At 44.9% G+C, this 13070-nt stretch overlaps 1 protein-coding gene across 1 annotated transcript in view; it reads left to right on the top strand.

Annotated features, from left to right (window-relative positions):
* Positions 1–11857, top strand: part of CRPPA (CDP-L-ribitol pyrophosphorylase A) — a 256432-nt gene extending 244575 nt beyond the window's left edge. Inside the window, 2 exon segments of the mRNA XM_078150658.1 lie at positions 10969–11077; positions 11555–11857. Of these exon segments, the coding sequence (XP_078006784.1) occupies positions 10969–11076 (108 nt within the window). The 3' untranslated portion in view covers position 11077; positions 11555–11857.
* Positions 11858–13070: the final 1213 nt, after the last annotated feature.

Raw genomic sequence — 13070 nt, 5'->3', positions numbered from 1 at the left:
TTCTTGATTTTGAACTTTATGTTAAAGTTGTGTCCCTGCATGGAAGTTAGGGGGGTGGGATGGTACTCTGTTTTGAGCTTTGGGATTTTTTTTTTTTTTGCGTTACTGTTTTCAGAGCTAGTTCTGGGAGTTTGGAGGTTTTTAGTGCCTCCAAGCTGGTGTGATGTGGGGAGAAATGTGGCTGCTACTCTCTTGGTCTGTAGTCTGCTAAATTATTCTTTATGCAATTAAAACATTGAAGAAACTGGAGAACTATACTCGAGGCTGAAAAAATGGAAAACATCTTACCATGTACTTTGTAGGTGCTCCAGGGGCCCACAGGAGATTCTTAATGTGCTGCTTGCTAGATTTCCATTTAAACTCATTTTCACTTTGTTACAATGCTGGATCAAAAAATAAATATTACTTAGGCTCATGTCCCATACCTTGATGAAAATATAGAGGCAGAAAAAGCAAATATCCATTATTTCCCAATGTAAAACAGATTCTCCTTCGCCTAGATCCTGCCAAGCTGTACCCACTGTGGCCAACAAATCAATGTGTGTTTGGATTTCAATTTTTATTTTCGTTTTTGCTTTCATAACTCGACCCTGTGTGTTTGTGGTCCCCAGCGAGTTAGCATTTGATGGCTTACTATTTCCTATAATTGACAAGCCCTCCAACCTCCCCTCTGCAATGTATTTATATAAAATATAAACTTAGAGAGAAAATCACTTTTTGGCTTAATAAATATTTGTTTTATTTCAACTACATGTGCTCTGCAGAGCTTGTTTGGAGCCCATTAGTGTGCAGTAGGAAATGCTTATGTTTGTATTTTTCCCAGTATTTAAATCCAGCTATCACTGGTGGCCCGATCTTTCAGTTAGGGTATATGACATTAATCAACCTAGAAACTGAATGCTCTCAGTTTCTGTTCACATCATAAAACATAGATGGAGTTTCTGTCCACAGAGAGCCCCTTAGCCACCCCTTAGTGATTATAGTCATATTATCTCATTCGATCCCTACAGTTCCTCCAGAAAGTAGGTAGAACAAGTCTTTATCATCTCACTTTTGTGGATGGGAACAGTGAGACTCTGGCTCAGTCACACGTGATAGTGATTTCACTCCCTTTACCACATCTCTTTAGACCTTCAGAACACTAGCAGTAGACAGATACATGTGTATAGATGAACACATTTTCTAGATTATGTGCAATATGTGTGTGTATGTGTTGTGTATGTATATATACATAAATGTACACATACATATATGTATGTGTGTATACACACACACACACATAATAATAACTGTCTGTGTTTCCCAGGGTTATTTTAAGGAAAAAATGAAATAGTTGTAAACTGGTTTGCAAGCCTAAAATGCTTTATTGATATTAGCCACTATTATATATTCTAGCTGTGACCCTGGCCAAGTCACCTAACCTCCCTAGACTTCACTTTCCTCCTCTGTGAAATGGAAGGACTGGACCATTTCTAACTCTTCATCTATGATCCTGTAACAAAATGAGCGTTACAAAAATAATTCCACACTGAGAATCACACCACTTTAAGACCATCTACTAACATTAATTTTCCTTTTTAACTGTTGGCATTCATAATGTGCATTTGCTGTCCAAAGACCAACGAGTTGAGACACTACTCACGTTCTGTCTTAACGAAGAGAGAAAAAAAAAACAACCAACACATAATAATGGGTCTAAATCAAATGAGGCATTTAAGAGGCACATTTGCTTGGATGAATGGTTCTCAGAGCTTTCAGGAAATAACCATAAACATAATTTCCATTCCTCAGGTAGACCTTGGCATGAAGGGGCTTCATTCATTTCCTTTGTAAATGTAGTTTCCCTCCTTATTACCCCAAACAAAGACTGGGGGAACCGGCACCTGCCATGTTTGTGTGGCCTGCCTTATTGGATGTCCTACAACTGAATGGGATGCCTTGAACGCCTCTCTGTTCTTCCCTTGCCCCCATCTCCTCTTCTTCTTCTTCATCCCCCACCTCCAGACCTTTCTGCCTCCTGCTGGCCATCACTCAGAGCTGGCTGCCCTCCAGTCTCCTGCCTTGGGTCCCTAAGAAGCTTTTCCTAATGAATCCAAGTTTGATGTCCCCTGACTCCTGATCTTTCCTTATTGTAATAGTTCTTCTTGGTGCAGTCTGGACTTGTATGCGCTGCCCTCTTCTGCCAAGAAGCATTTATTAAGTGCCAACTGACTGCAAGGCACGGGGAGGAATACCAAGACGGCTTAAGTCCTGAGACCTTCGTCTCACAGAGCGTGCCCTCTATCAAGGGGGAAATAAAAATGGATGATAGGAAGGAGAATATAAGAGCAAAGGAGAAGCCCAGACAGATTACAAGGATGACTCGGAGAGCTTCTTGGCTTCATGGTTGAGGTGGCCCTGAAAGAGGTCAACTGTTTCCGGGATGGAGGCAGGGGCAGTATGACTGGATTGAGCGTATGCTTCTTGTCATGGGAGATGGGATGAGTGAGGGCCAGATGACAATAGGGTATACAGTCAGTGGCCATTTAGATGAAATGTGCCTGGAGTTAATGTAAAAGTTAGTCTCCTTGGCATAGGTAGAGCAAGACTACCACGTCCTTGTTCTGGGATGCAGACCTCAGTTAATCCTGCCCAAATTCACATCTGCTTTCTCGGCTGGTGACTTTCTCTTCAGCCAAAAAACTTACCTGTTCTTGCCTTCTATTGGTACAGATTAAGCTTCCAGGACACTGTGACCCCCAGACAGTTTTTTCAGATCGATAGCTGTCTCTCCATGCCCATCCTCCCCATCTTGGTGGGAATAGTCATTAGCAGTTTTCTTGACTACAAGACAAAATTGGTCCCTTTGCCAGTTTCCTTCTAGTTCCCTCTAGTGCTCCTCTGGTAAACAAAACCAGTGGAATCCCACTGCCCTGCAGAGTTGTTCAGATACTCAGAGACTCCTGTGGCCCCTCCATGAACTTTTCTAGGCTAAAAGTAGAATGTCAGTGGGTTTCATCTGGTTAAGTCCCTTCAATGTATAGATGAGAAAACAGGCCAAGAAAGACTTAAGCGACTTGCCTGAGGCTGCTCAGTTAAATCCAGATCACGTGTAAGTTAAGATGTCATTGGTTCTCTTGGAGAATGAAGGATGAACAGCAATAGGTAATAAATAGTAGAGTTGGGGTTCACCCAACTGTGTCCACTGACTCCAAATCCACTGTGACACATTGTTGACACAATCAACACATCAAGCCAGGGAATCAATACATATTCACACAAACAGTGAAATAACCTTGCAATCAGTCCTCCCAGAGTTATTACAAATTAGTACGTAAGTGGTAAATAAGTGATGTAGACAGTAAATGTTATGCTTTCTGTTGGACTGTAAGCTTCATGAGGGTAGGGACTGTTCCATTCTACATGTGGTATTTTGCCTAGCGCATTGCACAGTGTTCTGTACCCAGCTAGTGATTCTTTAAATGTTTGCTGAATGATTCCTAAGTGAGTGAGGGTGGGAGGGAGCAGATAGCTCCAGAGGAAGGTGAAATCACAAGGGGCCAGAGTGGTCAAAGGAGGGAGTCATGGAGAAGGGGTGGCTTGAGCTCAGCCTTGTAGGATGAGCAGAAATGAAATGGATGCCAATGGTATTCTGAGCAAGGTGAGTGGTCCCACACCAGCTCGGCAAGGTAGACATCGCACGTATTATTATTATTTCCCTCTTAGATATGGGGAAACTAAGACTTAGAGTGAGCTCGTAATTTCCTGTAGCAGGATTCAGTAACTCTATCAGCAGGATACAACATGTATACAGTTAAGTAAACGTAAGGGAATTTGAAGAACAAAATGCTGAAGAAAATGATAACTTCCTTCGGTTGATATCAGAACATCATTTGGACTTGAAAATATGTAATTCTTTTTTTTTCTTTTTTTTATTCCTGAAACTTAAATACACAATAAGAAAAGAAAAAAAACCAAACATAAATATTGAAACTTAAATAGAAAATAAGAAAAGAAAAAAAATATGTCATGTGCACAGCAGAATGCAGGAGAGGATTCACAATACATAGCAATACATTTCCATTTCAAGAAAGCCTGTCTATCACATACTACACATTGTGTTGAAAGCTGTCCCTCTTTTCTTTGCTTCCTTTTAGGTTTTCTTTTGTTCTCTGCTGTGCACTTTTTACTGTGTTCTGAATATGGAATTCTTAATGTTCACCAAAGACAGAGTGAGACTGAATGTCTTGAATATGGAGGTCACATTGAACCGATGGATGCTAGCAATATTTACGAACACCTCAGTGTCCTCGAAGCAAGACACATCAATCACAGAGATGTCAAGGAAAGTCTGAGGCCAAATTTGAACTCAGGTCTTCCTAATTCTAGGTCCAGCATCCTGAAATCCAAGCTGAACAGAAAGAACACATTTAAAGCAACTAATACCGGGCAATATCAGTCTGAGTATACATTTTTGGAACTGAAAAATAGGCCACAAGAGATTGGGAAAGTGTCCCAACCAAAATCTTTACAATACTATTATGAATTACAAAGGTTTTGTCCTCCTAAGGCAACTAAAGAAAGGCAGGAAGAAGATGGATACATGTTTTTAGCACACATGATAAAAAGATCAAAAGCCTGGAGATAAGCCATTGAAACAGGCCGATATCACCTTACCTTCGCCTAGGAAAGGCTGATATCAGGTACTCTCCATTGGATTTGACAAACCAGAGGTGGTCGAGCTCCAGGGGAAGCCTGTGGAACAGCTGAGGGTCAGAGATAGGATCAAAAAGAAGATGCCACATGCACGTGAACTCAACCAGCACCAGGAAGGCGGAGAAGCATAAACCAAATGCCCAAAGCATGCAACGATTATTGCTCCCAGATATTGCAGGATTATCCTGAGAGAACCCAGACTTAGTGACCAATGTAAATTTTACAAGGAAGTGGGAGAAACTGGGCAGCACCTCCCTCTTCACCCACTGGATACTTAGCAAGGCATGTCCTCATGGCCAGAGTCATACAATGACTCTCTTTAATTTTTCTATTTTTAATGAACTAACAAATCATTGTTTTCCCTACTACAAACACAGATCCCTGAATCACCCGGAAAGCTCAACCAGTTAGCTGTTAGGATGACACCAGCATCACAGGCCAAACTTGTTCATAATTGCCTATAAAAGTTTAGAGTTAACATTTAAATCATTGTCACCAAACCTAATCATCTCGGCAAACTTCATGCAATGAAAAGCTTTCAGAATGTACTGAGGAGATCAAAACCACAGGGAACAGGATGAGATGTGTGTCATCCATGATGGACTGAATCCATTGGCCAGAGGCTGAAGACAGCCGGACTTTCTCCCATGTGATAGCCCATAGAATGTGACCCATACACAGATCCTGACAGGAGAACACCTTTTCCCTCAGCTTCTTCTGTCTGAGCCCTATTGAGAAGGAATGAGATCATGACTAGAATGGTGATGGAAGGCCTGGTCTCCCTGCAGGGGTCCCCATAGCCCTCCGGGGCCAGGGATGCTTCGCTGTGGCCACTACCTCGAGAGGAAGGGAACAGACCGGCTTCTTCCTGGCTCCACATGGGTTCTCTCTGTTCTGCTTGGTCTACCTTTGCAAGATGCGACTTTCCAGAATCCAGGAATCATGATTTTATAATGAAAAATGACTGAAGTGCAGTGATTGTGGTCAGCTCCTCCTTAACCTAATAAAACACTACCAGTTTTATTATAACTGTCCAAAGGACCACAATACAACTAGAGGTCACTTGATAACCATCAGTCGATGAACATTTAGTAAGTGCCCACTGTGTGCCAGGCACTCTGGAAGCCCTCTCCTGAGGTGAGGTTGGTGAGAGGAGAGAATGAACAGGTGGTCCCATAGGAACAGGAGCAGGTCTTCAACCTGCAAGCTCTTTGGGGAGGGGGGACGAGGAGGAAGGTCAGTTTAGGCTCAACCCCCATTACTTTGTATTTCTTTAGGGGAGAGAGCACAGGCTTCTCCAGGGCAGGGATGGCCCATTTTTAGCTCTGTTATTGGGAGTGCTTGGCACTGAGTAAAGGCTTAATCAGTGTTTGCTGAATTGAGCTGAGGATTAAGTGGGAAATCCCTGACATGCACCAGACTTCCTTGGTGACTTCTCCTCTTACTGAGTCCCCTAAAGCCCATGTTTGGGGCTGGGCAGGTTGGCCCTGAGAGACATTCCTAGCTTCCAGCTGGGAGGGGCCTTTGAGATGGTCTCTTGGACCCCTCATTTTATGAGTGAGGAGACCCAGGGTCAGGAGCAAAAAATGACTGACTGGAGGTTGTGGAAGAGACAGTAATGGGCAGAGCCAGGATTCAAAACAGGTTTTCAGATTCTAAAGGCATCAGTGTCTCCACAACCTCACACTTTACCTTCCATGATTTCTTGATTATTTCTACAAGCATCCTCAGCCCTGTAGAAATGTCCTATAGGGTTCCCTCTATAGAATGCTGTTTTCAGGCCTCTCTGGGCCTCAGTTTTCTCATCTATCAAATGAGCATAGCCTTTGAGGTTCTACATTCATGTGTCCTGAGAAATGCAGGAGGTAGTCAGGGCATTTGATTGTGTCTATCCACCAAAGACCATCTGAAAGAATCACAGGAAAAGTGAGTGTCATTTGTAAACCAAATCCTTATGGAAAACATTAAAAACATCTTTCAGATCATTATCTTTCCTGCAGATGGCTTGTGGAACAATGAAGTATGTCCTCTGAAAATGAGATGGGGAAATGTAGAATGAGAACATTTTTCCTTAGATTCCTGGTCTCCCTGGAGGCAAAGTCCACTTCCTTCATTAGAACTGGGAGCACTGGAGTGCCTCTCTGTCCCAGCTTGGGCAAGACCTCGATTTCCAGAGGTGCTGTGTCCGGAGGATCAGCGATTTCATGGGCTGGGCATTTTCTCCATCAGCTCAGACCGGCTGCCTCCCACCAGCCCCCCTGTGAGGGATGCCCGGTTGTTTCATCGATGCACCTGGAGTTCTGTAGCATCCTGCCAGCCCTGCTTCAGCTGCTCGGAATATCATGGCATTTGGGTCACACAAGAGTGGCACCTTGAGGGGTTGTCCCATAGAGGGGGCTGGGGCTAATGAGTAAGACAGTCCCTGCTCTCAAGGAGCTATTGTTTTAAACAGCATTCCTTGGTGAGTGTGATAGGGAGAATTTGGAGAGGAAGAGAAATGGAGACTTCTGTGGAGCCAATATTTCCTTGCTAATTCAAGAGGTTTTTCCCAAGGTCATCTGAGAAGGCCCCCCATCTGTATCAGCTATGTCTCGTGTGTGTTTGTGTGCGCCAGTGCATGGCCCCAGTTATTTTCATCTCATCCCTCATTCGAGGGCAAGCTCTTTCAGGGCAGGGCAAGTGGTTTTGGCTTTCTTTGTGTCTCTCATATTTAGCACAGCACCTGGAACATAATAAATGCTTATTGTTGGGCGTTACTATGGATACTTGTTCCTACAATTTTGTAAGTAGTCACTATTATTGCAATGATTTCGTAGGGGAGGTCTATTCCATTTTCCCTAATTCTTTCATCCAAATCATTAGACCCTATTCGAATGGAAGTTCCTCAAGGGCAGGTTTTTGCATCCTGGCCCCTTAGAGGTGACTTATGCACTGTAGTCCCTTAAGAAATGTCTGTTGAATGAGATTGAATTGAATAGAATATCATCACTGAAGGCAACATATTGTCAAGCATAACAGACTTTTGGACATAATTCATACTTTGATTTTAAATTGAAGAATGTTAAGTAAGGCAATATTGAGCTTTAGATGATCAAAGGGAACTTTTCTCATATTTGTTTTGATTGACTTTCTTCTCATCTTGTTACAATCCCCCTTTCAAAGAGTCATTCTGCACCTAATGAACGGTTGTTTTCGGCATTCTGCTGAGGGTGCAGTCCAAGCTCTGGGAGGGGAGGGCTGGGGGGGTGCAAGGGTGGGCAGTTTACTTCTCATCATATTCCCATGATGTGCAATGCTGACCTCTCCATCAGTAACAACCAAGAGAGACCTTGGGGATGTGTGTTGTTTGGATTCATTACTGAAGGCTGAGATGTTCAGATTACTCCTTTGTAAAGACTTGGATGATTTGACAAAGAAAACTGTCCTCTGAGAATGGCCGGGATTTTAAGTCCTACCAAGGAGTTTTGAAATCTTGGAATGGAGAAGGGGCTGGCTGGGTGATGGCACTTTGGCCGCTCTGGAAATGTCGATAGTACGGCTGTTGCTGTTGTTTTCCAGCAGGTAACTTTGTTTGACTGTGTGAGCTTCTGTTTCACTGATGCTTTGCAAAACAGTTTTTGTTGCCATAATTTATAAATAACTGAGGAAAGGAGTGAATGCTGTCTGATGATTTGAACTCTGGGTTTCATGTTGTCATAAAGCTACAAGATTTCTAATGGATTTCCCCAATGATTTAAGTGTACATGAGATTGTCCAATTGTTTCCTCCCAAGTTGTCAGGGAGGACTCGGAATGGAGGAGGGCTTTAGGGGGAGAAGGGGTTTTTAGAGCATCTGTGAACAGAGGCTTATTGTCTCTTGTTGCCATACTATGATCATCATTCCAGTCTCAGAGCTGGGGCTCGGAAGCGGAGGCCAGACAGTGTGTGGGTGCAGGTGTGTACATCGTCATGTGTTCATGTACATGTGCCCAACCATGTACCCAGCTCGGTGGAAGGACAACAGACTTCTCTTACAGGGAAACCAAGGCAGGCATTTTTGATATGTGTTGTGCTTTGCTGGCAGATTTGGCTTCCACTTGCATATCTTCATTCCTTGGGGAATTGTGACTCTCTTTACTCCAGCATTCGGTTAAGCAATATTTCTGAAGTAATAACAATAATAATAATAATAATAGCTAACATTTATATAGTGCTTGCTAGGTAGCAAGGATTATGCTAAGCACTTTACAATTATGATTTCATTGGGTCCTCACAACAGCCCTATGAGGTAGGTACTGTTATTTTTACAGATGAGGAAACTGAGGCAAATAGCATATGACTTACCCATGGTCACATGGCTAGTAAGCGCCTGGGGCCGAGTTTGAACTCAGATCTTCCTAACTTCAGGTCTGGTGCACTACCCACTGCACACCCCTGTGTCAGAGAATGTGCGGTGCACTGGTCATAGAAAGACAAAAATGATAGAGTGCCTGTCCTCAAGGAGGGGCCGTGTTCTCCCTTCTGGCCTCCGTCAGTAGCACTCTGCTGATCTCCAGGTTCTGGTGCCTTTACCCTTCTCCAGTTGCCTCTTAATTTACTTGTGTGTCCGCTGGAGTTCTACCGTGACCCCCAAAGAAGGGTGAAAGCTCCGTGGGGGCAGCGGCTGTAGTGTTTTGTCTTTTTCTCTGCCGTGTGGCACAGAGCCCTGTACAGAGCAGCGTTTCGATGTTTCTTGAATTTCGGAATCTGTTTTCCAAGAGAAGAAGAAAGGAAGAAAAACTGGGAAGGAGAAAAGGAGGAGGGATGAAGGAGGGAGGGAACGAAGGAGGAAAAACCCCTGCCCCGATACACCTGGACTGTGCTGCAAAGGGGTCTTATCTCTTACACCGTGCTCTGGTGCCCGTGGTCAGTGGCCTGGGCTGCCTGCCGCCCAGCTGGCTCCGCCCATGGCCCCTGGGCTGAGACAGCAGGACGAAAACAGGCACACACGTGGCTTGCCTTGTCCGAGTGATTCATTTTTTGATGTGAGAGCCTCCTGCAAAAACTCTTTCTTTGGCCAGTAATGAAAGGATTTGGGTTTAATTGTCTAAAGAGATGATTAAAGGAATATTTCCTCAGTTACAGCTCCCATTGGGAGTTCTGCCTGAACAAAGGCAAAGCAGAGCCTGGGGTATTTCTGTGTGTTCTCTCTCGGCTAGTGTGTGCCCTGGAAAAGAGAGCCATGAGATAAACTCAAAAAACACAAGAGAAAAATCAAAACAGCACATCTGCTTCACACCGGAAGGAAATCTCCTTTAAGGGCATGTGTGGCCTGTGGGGGTGTGGGTCTACAGCCAGTGAAGTGGCCTCAGGGCCTCATGTTTAAGTGATGGGCCCTTCCTTACCTGAGGGGAGCCCAAGGGCAGGAGACCTCAGTGAATGGGTCAGTGGCTTTCACAGGAGTTCCAGATCAGCCTGGATCCTGTGCTTGTGTCTAAGTCTGAGCAGGTGGGGACGTGAAGCCAGGCAAAGGGCCTGGAGTGACATTATCTGTTGCATAAAGCTCTTCGGTCCATATAAAGTTATCTGGGAGGGGGTGCCTCTTCTGCTCCCGGGGCTGGCCTAGCTTCCCAGGAACTAGAGAGAAGAGCTTCCCTGGGTGCCCCTGAAGGCTTTTTCCCAATCCCTGGCTGCTTGTGAGTGACTCAGGCTGAAAATTCATCTCAAGCCCAGCTTCCAGAGAATCTCCATTTTGCTCACACCTACAGTCAGCCATGGCCCCAAATCAAGAAGATACTTAGAAAGAGGATCAGAGGATCCGTGCATCACTGTTAAAATATGTACCCATGGCAATCGAAGAATTTGGAAGTAAATGCCCTTTTGGATTGTGCTGGCTGGTGGTTCATACTGGGTCAGCACTAACCCTTGCCTCTCTAGAGCATGCTGACCTCATTAGTCTTGGGAAGTCTCTGCAGAGGACAGTTCCTCCAGGCTGATTGCAGCCTGGGGTGGGGCTTGAGCCTCAGCCCAGGCCAGCTGTAGGCCAGAGGCTGAGCCCAGGAGCAGTGGGGCCTAAGCAGGCTCCCTGCCTGAAAATCAGAATGGAACCCACCTTCAACAACCACACAACACCAATATCTAGCATTTCCATGGCACGTTTCACTTTGCCTAGTGATTTACTGTTTTCTCCGTGGATCTTTAAAATTATGTCAGCAATGGCTTCATGATGTGTCTGGAGGGAGCAGGCAGCATCTTTCTCTAGCCACCAAGCCCTTATAAAAGCTCCTTAATTTTTGTTGTTCTTCTTCTTTCCAGAATAATCTACAACAGCTACAAGAAGGCGTCAGGCAGGGTGCCAGCATCATCACTTCCCTCCTCAAGGACCGCAATGCCGGCCTCACTGGGCAGCTGCTGATTGCCTGATGTAGGCAGAGAAGATGGGCCATGCTCATTCTGTCTCTCCCGTCTCTCTCCCTCTGTCTGTGCCTCTCTTGTTTTCCCCCAGCAAACTGTAACGGTGTTCCCTTCCTTGTTTCTCTCATGAGAAAGTTACCTCCTAAAGCTTCCCATTAGCGCCTATTTCCATACAGTTCAGGCTTTGCTGTTGGCTTATATGCAGGAAGAATCCATTAACTTGGAGACTGTATAGCTACTGGCCAGATAGTTAGTTACTTTGGGGGCCTTTCCCAGGGGAGGGATCTTTTGAAAGGTCTGGATAATGATGAGGTCCTGTCCAAGTAAAAGAATAACTTAAGAAGAAGCAGTAACAACATCTTTTGTCACCATACTCACAAATTAGTCAAGCAGATGATTCTCTGACTGCCTTCATGCTGATGGGGCTTTTGGACATGTTTCAGAATTCTGCTTTTCCTTTCCAAATATTTCTTTCTTTCCATCCTAGAGAGGGTCTGAGATGATGCTGAGTGAGAGCCGTGAGTGGTGCCATCTGGCTTCCCTCTGAACGGGAGGTGAGCACTTTAAAGGAGGAAGAAAGAGAAGGCTATGCACCTGCTGGCCTCTGGCTGTCATTAGGGTCTGGTGGAATCCCCTTTCCTCTCTCCTCAGAGCTGGCCCTGAGACTGCTTTCATTTGAGATTTTCTTTTCACTGAACTATTGAAATGAATGAAGATAAAATAACCGCTTTCTAGGCATTGGCCAAATCATACCATCAAAAAATAAATAATAAAAATCTGTCCTGATTAATCCTGGTTTTCTGTCATTCTTCAACACAGGAAAAGTGATACCTTCCTCCCAGAGTTAACATAGGGAATGATTTATAAGAAGAAAAGGCCTCCAGATATTGAACATATTGAGAGAGCCTCATTTTGGTTATCAGTACTCTAAATAAGTCTGGAGTGGGGCCATAAGGGGCAGCTAGGTGGTGCAGTGGATAGAGCTCTGAACTTGGAGTCAGGAAGCCTCATCTTCCTGCATTCAAATCTGGCCACAGACACTTACTAGCTGTGTGACCCTGGGCTGCTTACTTAACCCTGTTTGCCTCAGTTTCCTCATCTGTCAAATGAGCTGGAGAAGGAAATGGCCAACCACTCCATTCTCTCCGCCAAGAAAACCCCAGTGGGGTCAAGAAGAGTTGGACACGACTGAGCAACAACGTTGGGGCCACTGTGGAACTTTTGAGTTTCAAGGTCATACCAGAGCTTTTTTTTTTCTTCATCGTCCTGGCCTATCACATCAGAGCTGTTTGGATTGTACCCTGGACAAGAGCTACACTTTTGATGTGGGAGCAGAAGTGGGTTCGGGTTCAGAAGGGGCCAAGGAGCCCACAGCTCTGTTCTGTCGCTAACCATTAACTGGACTGTGCCATTCTGGATAGGAGGCCCTTGTCCATAACCAGGCGGACAGACGGGAGTAGCAAGAGCTGTGGACTCCTGCTTTCTCCAAACAGAGCCAGATTCTCTCAGGCTCTTCTGGCCAGACAGAAGCCCCAGGTTCTTCTCGGGGAGGCAGGTGGGTTGGTCCATCCCATCCCCAGAGGACATAAGACACAGTGGCTATTTCTAAAATCTCCTCCGTGTTTCAATGGCTCTCATCGCTACTTTGCTTGGGGACTCAACTGCTTCCTTACCTGTCTGACATCTTTCCTTTTCTTCTCCCCTGACATGCATTGTCCTCAGTACAGTAGAGAGAGGACTGGCTCTGAAATCAGCAGGCCCGGGTTCAAATGCCATCTCTGATGCTTAACACCTGTGTGATCTTCAGTATTTAACATCTCTGAGCTTTATTTTTCTCTTCTGTAAATGAGGGAGTTGGGCTGGGATGACCTTTGGGATCCCTTCTGGCTCTAGCTGAAGGAGCCCGTGTTAAGACAACGTTCACTCTGTGTCTTCATGGAGCCTCTTTCAAAGTGAGATCTCGTTATCAAAGAGGCAAAGCTATTTCCTCAAAGTCATGATGT

The sequence above is a fragment of the Phascolarctos cinereus genome, unplaced genomic scaffold, assembly GCF_003287225.1.
Source record: "Phascolarctos cinereus isolate Bilbo 61053 unplaced genomic scaffold, phaCin_HiC Scaffold_1;HRSCAF=81, whole genome shotgun sequence".
Taxonomy (NCBI): domain Eukaryota; kingdom Metazoa; phylum Chordata; class Mammalia; order Diprotodontia; family Phascolarctidae; genus Phascolarctos; species Phascolarctos cinereus.
The sequence above is the reverse complement of the archived record's forward strand: the minus strand, read 5'-3'. Positions and strand labels throughout refer to the sequence as shown.